Source organism: Ptiloglossa arizonensis, chromosome 2, assembly GCF_051014685.1.
Source record: "Ptiloglossa arizonensis isolate GNS036 chromosome 2, iyPtiAriz1_principal, whole genome shotgun sequence".
Taxonomy (NCBI): domain Eukaryota; kingdom Metazoa; phylum Arthropoda; class Insecta; order Hymenoptera; family Colletidae; genus Ptiloglossa; species Ptiloglossa arizonensis.
In genome coordinates this window covers 23,914,339-23,923,920 of record NC_135049.1, presented here as the reverse complement: position 1 = coordinate 23,923,920, position 9,582 = coordinate 23,914,339, and the positions used below count along the sequence as shown (strand labels likewise).

The 9,582-nt window shown below is 39.9% G+C and overlaps 2 protein-coding genes across 5 annotated transcripts; both read right to left on the bottom strand.

Moving 5' to 3' along the window:
- Positions 1-5: 5 nt before the first annotated feature.
- Positions 6-994, bottom strand: Psf2 (DNA replication complex GINS protein PSF2-like protein). Of its 3 annotated transcripts, XM_076327168.1 has the most exons (5): positions 691-994; positions 510-618; positions 289-450; positions 165-220; positions 6-64 (listed from the first exon to the last, which is right to left on the bottom strand). In XM_076327168.1, exons 1-4 carry the CDS (start codon positions 933-935, stop codon positions 173-175), a joined length of 564 nt encoding a protein of 187 aa, XP_076183283.1. In that variant the 5' UTR covers positions 936-994; the 3' UTR covers positions 6-64; positions 165-172. The 3 variants fall into 3 exon arrangements, with proteins under 3 accessions (XP_076183283.1, XP_076183282.1, XP_076183281.1); XM_076327167.1 differs by lacking the exon at positions 6-64 and having other exon boundaries at positions 101-220; XM_076327166.1 differs by lacking the exon at positions 6-64 and having other exon boundaries at positions 101-216.
- A 324-nt stretch (positions 995-1,318) lies between these two features.
- LOC143143222 (adenosine receptor A2b) lies at positions 1,319-8,995 on the bottom strand. 2 transcript variants are annotated; one of them, XM_076304248.1, is made up of 4 exons: positions 8,555-8,995; positions 4,343-4,554; positions 3,104-3,574; positions 1,319-2,703 (listed from the first exon to the last, which is right to left on the bottom strand). In XM_076304248.1, the coding sequence occupies exons 1-4, from the start codon at positions 8,985-8,987 to the stop codon at positions 2,299-2,301; spliced, it is 1,521 nt and encodes a 506-aa protein (XP_076160363.1). In that variant the 5' UTR covers positions 8,988-8,995; the 3' UTR covers positions 1,319-2,298. The 2 variants fall into 2 exon arrangements, with proteins under 2 accessions (XP_076160363.1, XP_076160364.1); XM_076304249.1 differs by having other exon boundaries at positions 3,104-3,568.
- Between the last annotated feature and the right edge of the window lie 587 nt (positions 8,996-9,582).

The following is a 9,582-nucleotide window of genomic DNA, read 5'->3' as shown; positions in this document are numbered from 1 at the left end:
TATTACCGTTGTATGACTTTCTTTACCCAGCATCTTTGTCTTTCTTTCCAAAATTAAATTATCTCTAGAGGTATATATAATTCAATAATAAGATGGTTCGTAAGTATATACATATATATTTACAATGTAAACAAAAATAATAATTTATAAACAATAATAGGTACCAATTGTGTCAGTTTTGCGTACTTTCTGGATTTTGGGACTCTGTTGTCTTTCCTACCTATAAGGTCAGAATTTGGTTAGTAAATAAAAATAAAATTTTACTTATTTTATACAAAACACACATACACTTTGAATTCTAAGCATTTGATCTAAGGCATGTGGCAGTAATGGACGCACACTGTTTATTTCCATGGCAGTTAAATGATCCAATTTTGCATGTAAACCTTCACTTTTTAAAAATGCATCTATTGATGTACGAAGCTTGGACATTCTTATGTCCCATATATCCTGTAGTTTAAAATATACATTAGTATTAGAAAAGTATACACATTTGACATCTGTCCTACCTTCACTGCTGTTCTTATTCTATCTGCATCAGATATATCATCACTCGCAACGCTTAGTAAAAGTTGCGCTTCATCCATAAAATGATTGCTCGGCATTTTTGTGAATAATCTAAAAAATATACAATTTTCATCGCATCAAGAAACTTTCCGAAAAGAACGAACAAAAGAAATTCCCACTTACTTCGACAATTTCTCTTCTTCTTTGACTTCGTTTAAGTCATCGGTGTTCATCCAGTCTTGACCAAGAATTCGACACTTTTGTTGCTGTTTTAAATTCACTGCTAACCAAATCGGAACTTGAGCAGGTAAACCAGCTCGAAAGGGACCTATTGATCCCGATATTAAATGAATCGTATCAAAGCTAAAATTTGGCACAATAGTGACCAGCTCTTTTTCACCAAGGAATTCCACTTCACTCGGATCCATCACTTAAGAATCAATTTTTTTTTTTTTCAAATTATTTTCACTCCAAAAAATTCAACATCGTCAAGACCATCTTTACTCGATCGCATCTGAATTGCCACTGAGAATAACTTTTGGCGCGAACTTGCCAACTGCCATATTTAAAACGCTACCTGTTGCTGAATATGCTAACTTCAAATGCATTCAAGATGCAGGCGCGATGTTAAAACGGTTTATTAAAAATTAAATCAACTTATAATATTTTTCAGTAAATAAACACGTATTAATTGCTTGTTTAAAAGAAAAGGAACATTCCACATACGACAAAGTGTCCATGTTTAAAAAATCGTTTTCAAAGTAAAGAAAATACTCCTACACATTGTAGGTAAAACATGTTCTCGTTTTATTTCTACTCTTATCGACCATTGGTATCTTTAGAGTAAATCGATGTAAATTAATTACCTTTAGAGATATAATTTGTTTTCCAAATAATCTTAGGTTACAAAGTCGAATATTTCAGTTACAATATGGATGACCATTTTTATGACATTTATTTCGTCTGATGTTTAGTATACAGAATATGGAATGAAAACTAACATACAGACAATTCTATAGTAACTTTTCGCATTAACTTTTGTCGACTGACATAATTTTTACATTACGAATAAGACATTGATAATCGAACTTTGTGTAGAAATTTAATCGTACACTTGTTACGATTAAAGATAATTTTCGTCTGAGATCGATGGTTCTCGTACTAGATATGTTATGACAGATATGTTACTATGTTTTTGTAAAACATATTCCTTTTCCATTTATTATTTATAAAGAATAAATTACTTCAAAAAAGTTTACATAACACACTATGTGTATACTTTTGAAATATTATTCATTGACTTCTTTTAACATTCAAGTTTAGTTCTAATATTTTCATTTAACACTGTCACATAATATGTATCTAACATTGAACATTAGCAACAAATGGTAAAATCTAATCTCAAACTATATCTGTTCAGTCAGGTATTTGCAGTCTCAATAATAGGACCAAGTCGTCCAATTTGTTAACGCAATATGTATGGAAACTAAATGTACTCATCATCGAGCAATTGAGAATTCTATGCGTCGGTATATCTAATACAGTATAATAATTATTTCGCAATATCTCAGTATTAACAGTGTGTAACTCGGAATATCATACATTGAATTACGATAGTAACACCAAAAATACATTGTATCCTCTTTTCAAAAAGTTATTAACGACTGTTTCAATCATGCATAAATTATTATGAACGATAATTTATTACCGACTATGGAAGCAGCATTGATAGATATTTTTGTTCAACCAATCTGCCATCAAATTCAGATTTATACGAATCTAAACAGGTTATCAGCCCTTTTCTTTACTTTCTATCGATTCTTCGTCCACCTTCTCGCGGACAGAATCGATATGATTTACATCTACCTCGATAACGAAAATCGACGCCGGTGGCGTCTCTTCGACGTGATCGATTTCCGCTGGAAGAAGTGGTACCAGAGGTTTGGAAGTTTGAAGTTCCATCAAAGATACACGAGATGGTGCTCTCGAAAGACTCGAATCGATTCTATTATTCGTATAGTTATCGCTGTCGCTTCCATGATTCTCGTTACTGTTTTGACTGGCGTTATCATTGGGGCAACCATCGATTTCTTGTTTGTCGCTTTGGGACGAACTCGAAGCGTTTCCCGATTCCTTCTCACGAATCGAAATATTGCGTGGTGTGGAAAAAGATCCCTTTACTCTGACGTCCGATACCTGTTTATAAAATGTACTTTATTACTCTAATGGGACTACCTTCTTGATAAGATAAGATATATTTTCAATAAGTAGTGGGAACTTTGCCATAAAAACTAATTTATCGGTACTATGGTATATGAGTAGTGATACTCGTATATGAGTAGTGATAGTTGCAATTGTTGGGTAGTGATAACGACTGAATCATTAGGGAAAGATTATTCGAGTTTAATGACAATCTTATGCATCCCTAATGAAAAAGAGAGTTCTTTAATCTTTCGTTCCTTTTGTTTGTGATTTTCATAAGGAAATTATGTCGTTATTTTTTATTTTCAGGTTAGTAATAATTATTTATCGTTTGAGAGTAGGAAAAATATTATTAAGTAAGTAAACAAAAACAAAATTAGCTTTTGAACATTACCTGACGCAATAAACTCAATCTCTGGCCCCTCGCTTGGTGCAGACCGATCGATTGTCTCTGAAATTGTCTTTGTGATCCGACGAGCGAGCCTCGTTCGTGTATTACGCTGACCATACTCGACTTCACGTCGCTGTGCGGGAAAAGGAGCCTCCACATGAAATTTTTGAGCGCTGCGCGAAAGTCCTTCAGATGGTAAGCGTAAAGTAACGGGTTGCCAGCTGAGTTCAGATGCGACAGGATAATGCAAAAGTTCATGAGAACATCGTTTACTTTGCACCGCGGACAGAACGCCATCACGCAGTTGATGGTGTAAAGGGGAAACCAGCAGATGATGAAGAAGATCACGATGCGTGAGAGATTTTGCGTAGCCTTTACTTCGCGTTTCCTGGCCGCACCGAGAAGACGCAGCATCGTCCCCGTTGTTTGATTTCCGGATCGACGTCCCGGATTCATTGTAACCATTTGCTGTAACTGCCATTGTGTTAAGATTAATGCTTCAAAATAACGCGCAATCGAATCTTATTACCAAAAGCCTCGTTATTGAGAAAATTGATTTTGAATGCTCACGGGGCACGTGCGCCGTTAAAGATACACAGGTGGCGGGTAGTAGGGGTAAGACTTTCAGTGGTTTCAACAAACGCATCTACTTCGTATTCGAACTCAATTTTCTCCGAAACGAAGCCTCGGACGAAAAAATTTAATTCCATATTTTCGATTTGTATTTTCATGCAGATTCACCGACCTTGTTGCTAATAATAGTACGAAAGCGGAACGGACCGATTAAGAAGCTTCTCGAGCAACGCAAGAACGGTGTGACCAATAAATTACGAAGGAACCATTGCGACCATTAATTTTCTGCGCCACAAATACGTCACGTACTACGAATTTTTGTTCGATACGAAACGAAAGACGGATGGATACGTCCATATATGGTAAAAAGTTATATTAAAAAAATATATTACGAATATATTTTCGCGGAGCATGCTCGACTGAATAAATATCGATCACGAAACACGTATTTACCGTCGTTCGAAATTATATAAATCTTTGTGAGTGCCAACGTATTTATACAAAATACTAATTGGCGCGACAGTGACGTCGTAAGATATTTGGTCGATTAAAAAAGGTAGATTTCGAGGGGTCGTGAACACGAGGCGATCTTCATTAATTCGTTGTCATGTTTACAGATCACACACGTATACAACCGTTGCCGTTACATTTACGGTAAAAGTATCTGACCTGTTTTACGACCACTCTGTATATATGGGCGTAGAAGGCTGCAATTAATAGCGCGGGAAAGATGATCGTGGCGAAGTACAGGAACACCAAGTAATCGTAATCCATCACCTCGGTGAAGATGCATTTCTCGTTGGATTTCTTGCCAGCGTTCCACCCTAAAAGCGGCAGGAAACCGATGAGCGTCCCGGCTATCCAGCACACGCAAATTATACCTGGAATAAATTATGTCCGCCATTACGTTTCAATTGTTCGAGTTAGATTGGTACGCGCACACGACTCCGAATTACAAATACGGTATAAAGAAGACACTCGAACGTATCGATAGGTATACATAAACACTGCAATTAAAAAAACTACATAATTATCAAGGACACTTTAAGGTCGACTTTGTTTATTCTCTTAAATACAATTTCTTTCTCATTCGTCCAAAGTTTATAGAACACCTCTCAAGTTCTCGGCCATGGAATTCAATCTTAATCAATTTTTTCTCGAATATATACATTCACACAAATACTAAAGGTGTAACTACATGTTTTAAAAAAATTTTCAGTTTTCTCTCTCGCGAAAAAGCGGACCGAACCTATTTCTCTAGAGAACGTGTTTCAAATCCTCCAACCAAAGTCTGCGTCTCGACACAGGAGTCAACAACCTTTTTCTCTAGAGGGTAGGGATATACTTCAGGCTTTGCGAGTCAAGACGTGAAATATACGATGTTATTCGTTGATATATACCACGGAGAATCGAATTTATAGAATTTCTTTTATCAACAAAATATCCTCGGTTCGTCTCATATTAGTTACATCGTTCTTCCAGATCGACCAATGTTCGCGCTGCTGCGATTTATGAAAACTGGAACCACACTGGTTTGACCAACGAATGGAGCAACCACGCGCGAGTGTTTTGGAGGGAATAGCGTGAAAGTCGGTCAAAGGTGTCGATGATAGAAGTACACGTGAACATTATCGATTGTGGAGCAGAGTAATAAACGCGCCTTTTTCGCTCGCTGGAAGAGACGGTATCGCTCGGTGTGGTCGTAATTAAAATCAGTCGTGCCATAAACAGGCGAAATGCTTGAATTAATCACGGCCAGCTGGCCCAAGCGAAATGAGGAACGTCTCACCCGGCCATTCATTTTTTGCCAGCTCGTCTTTGATTCGTAATTGGGGGGGATTCTCGCGCCCTTCGGCGTAAATTACACGCTATTCGTCTTGTTCTGCTTAAAAAAAAAAACATGTAATAACGCGTCACAGGTAGCGTCGTCGTTAATCCTTTGGATTCTGAGCGACGCGTTCTCGAGCGATGTCGATCTCTTTCAATGGATTCTCCGATGTTTCACGGAGAATGTTCGCCAAAGCCTAGATTGACTCTAGCGAGATCTTGTTTGCGTTGTACCGATTCTCAGATATGTAAGTAACCGGATTTCCATCAATATCCACCGGTAAAAAAAGGTAATAAAGTCCTTTGGGAAATCGGACGAATGGGAATATATATTTCGATGTATTTCGCATCGTGAGCGCGCGCGCGCTCACTTTGATATCATCTCAGTGTTTGTATCGAACGTGGCTGTAATTTTTTGAATTCCTTCGGTAATTACTTAACCATCGTGTAGTTAATTCATTAGACCGAATCGATACCGTTACCCGCGTCCACGAGTCACCGAGCACCGTGTGTACTTTTCATTCGAACTTTGTGTTTCAGAGGACTATTACGGGAGCAACAGTTTGATCGGAGGGAGCACGGAAACGCGGACGAGATACGTTTGCTCGCGATCGATAACCGGCAACGTTTCAAACGAGAAGAAAGTTTCCAATCGTGCGAAGTTTCTTGGTCCTAGAATCATCGAACCATTGACCGAAAATCGTATAAGAATATTGTGGAGTATTTCACGGAGTTATGGAACACGTGAGAGGTCTATAAACTGACGACCGAATGTAAAATTTTGTTTCGTGGACCGATAAAACAAAGTTTTTACGAGGATCGTCGAGCACGGATTCATAATTAACGTTGCTCTATCTGGAACGTCTTATTCACCGGGAACGTAAACACCACCTGTTGCCACACGAAGTTCATTCTATATAGCTCTGCATCTACTCACCGTCGCGTGAAAAATTATAATCTTATTGTTTTAGATCGACACGGATCACGAGGAAATATTGCTCGATGTAGAATATTAAACGATCGTGTTCACGGATTCTCTGTAACGTTACCGTTGAATAAGGACTAGAACCGGCAACAATGGCACTTCGGAGTAATATATCCGTACAATGTTGTCTAATCAGTTGTGACATGGCTTGATGCCCTGTATTCTAATTCATATCGGAACGCGATGGACTTTCATTATCGCGCGCAATTAAAACAGAGAGTTCACGATTCTCCACGATTTCGAGCACGACTTCGTTACGTTTGGAATACGTTAGAGCCGTACACACAGTGTCTGGCAACGAGTAATACTGAGAAGGATGTGATTCCGTGTCTAAAATTGAGTACAAAATTTTTTCGTACAGAACCTTGTTTTCGAGAACAAGTCAACGAACTCTTAAAAATTGAGGACAGTATGATTAACGAGAACTAGAAGATTAAGTTACCCCCACTGACTCCCAAAATGTCTCCTCGACGATCATTCTCAGCAGTTTCTCGAAAAGAAACACGAAATCGTTTCGAAAGCACAGATAATAATAATACGTATTTCTTGTTCCAGAGTTATATACAATAAGAATCGAAGGGCGAAACGAAACATACAGAGATATAAATAAAAATGAATCACTGTGCGATGGGCAAGCCCAGCTGTAAATTATAATCAATCTAAAAATGTGCTTTAAGATCATTTTATAGCGACCTCGCAAAACCACAGGAAGAAGATTAATGACTTTCTTTGAAGAATAATCATATTTGAAGACGGAACGAAGAATACTACTATTTCTTTAAAAAGAGTAACCTTGAAATGTCCTTGAGACATTCGTTAAAAGAATGTCGTTCGTTATTTCGTAGAATATACTCCTAAGTATTTTTCCGGGCGCAATTATACTGCACGCTTCAATATTTTCGAGTACTTTCCAGTTTCTTTACGCTTTCCATATTCCAGGTTCGTTGTTTGCGTACTATGCAACGCGTAACACTCGATTCCGACGCGATGGGAAACATTGCTGGATGTTCAGTCGCGAGCGTAACAGGTGCCCCTGTGCAAACAGTTCCGTAAATTATAATTGCACGGCTTCGTATCGATATTGTTTCACGGCTGCTTGATTAAACGGTCGTGCTCGTTGTGCAAAATATTTCTGGGAAGAAGCGAATTCAATTTGACCCGCGGTTTGCATAACGCTCGCGACAACAATTACCTAATTTACCGTGTTCGATTCTTCGAAGCTTTCAGTCGGTCGACCCAAGTATCGACTTCTACTACTTGCGGTTTTACGAGGTCGTTCTTGCATTCGCGAATTGCCTTCGATCGGGACCGTAAACTGTTTACGATGTTCGACACGCGATTACAAAAAGTTGGACTCATAAATTCAAGATAAAAGAACGTTTGAAAGGATGGTAAACGTAGCAGAGCTTCTTTAATCGTTCTACAAAGAGCACTCCTTTTTTCTAAAACAAACCTTTATCCGATTGGTCTTCCAGAATCAGAACTTTCTATTTTGTGTGGCTCGGCTATAGGTGAGTGAAAATTGTTTCGAGACTCCATTCGAAAGTTCCATCAACGCGACAAATATTTTTTTCTTTACGCTCGTTAAACTTATTCGGTCTGCAACTACCTTCTCCCCGGTAGAATTCTTTCTCCAGAAATTCTATTCGCTGCTCTTATATCGTTAGCAAATTCGAAGAAAAGAAACATGTATCGAGTCGTCTGACGAGGATCTGTACGGAGTCGAAATGCTTCCAACGATAAAAAAGTGGTTAAATTGCATTCGAAACTCTGCCCGCAAAGAGATTAAATCGAATTAAAAAGTGTCCATTAATACGACAATGTTCGCTCTCTGTTTTCAGATTGCTGTTAAATTTATCCAGGACGAATCGGGTCAACGAATATACGTTGAATAATGAGGATTTATAAATAGTCGAAACGCAATACTTGGACTTCCAACGGTAAAAGAGTGATTAAATTTCGTTTGAAACTCATCTAACAAAACCACAGCGTTCGATAATCACCGCGTTCGAAACCAGTTAATCCTAACATCCTGTTCCCGTTTTCCAGGATCTCCGGTGATCCCTTACCTATGGCAGTTTTGGTGCGTACGGTGCGCGAGTATCCCATGGGGTGGAGTATAGCCCAGTAACGATCCACGGACACCGCCACCAGACAGAAGATGCTGATCGTGCAGAGGACGATCAGGATCGAGACGGTGAACAAACAGGCGTAAAGATTCGTCGGTAGACCGATGCTGGCCAGGATCGCGAACGGTATGACGAACAGGCCCACCAGTAGATCGGCCGTGGCCAGAGAAATTATGTAATAATTGGTACGTCTGCGTAGCTTCCTCTCCTTGCTGAAAACGGTGATCACCAAACCGTTGCCGAACACAGCGCACACAGCCACCAGGACCTCGCAAACCGTGTACGGGAGATTGAGCTCGAAACGCGTGGACGGGTTCACGGCTGTCACGGTGAGATTGTCGGCCAGCTCGGTGGCGTTCGACGTAAATTCCATCGCTACGTACACCCTGGTACACCTGGAACGCAGGTTTCAGGTTCTCTCTCTCTCTCTCTCTCTCTCTCGTTCAAATGCGGTCCCGTTTAATCGCGATCGCATCTGGATCTCACGGACGTATCGATTCGTCGACGAACGAGTCGACCGTGTTTCCGTACACCCATCGGGACCAACGAAATTCCCAACACGGGGAGAACGATCGCCATGGTCGAACGCACCGAGCTCCGTCCACGTTGACGATCGACGTACATTTATCTCGGCGTGGACCGATTGGGAACAACCAAGTCGCCGCGAGCCAGGGAAACACGCATCGGCGTGGTTCGCGTGACCAACCTTTTTCTACGTCGTTTTTCAACGAATCCTCTATCCTTCTGTCTTTCTCCCTTTTAATTTCTGTGTACAGAGAATATCCAAGCTCGACAATTGAAGCGTCACGCGAGCCTCGTAGCCGTATCCGCGTCTTTAAATAGAGCCACGTTCGACGTCCCTTCGAACAACGGAGATGGCGAATTGCGTGTCAACACGACAGGAGGAAACGGTCGTTCGATTCGTCCTGGTCTATCCCTTCCTGATCCTTGAAACTACGAGGGACGAC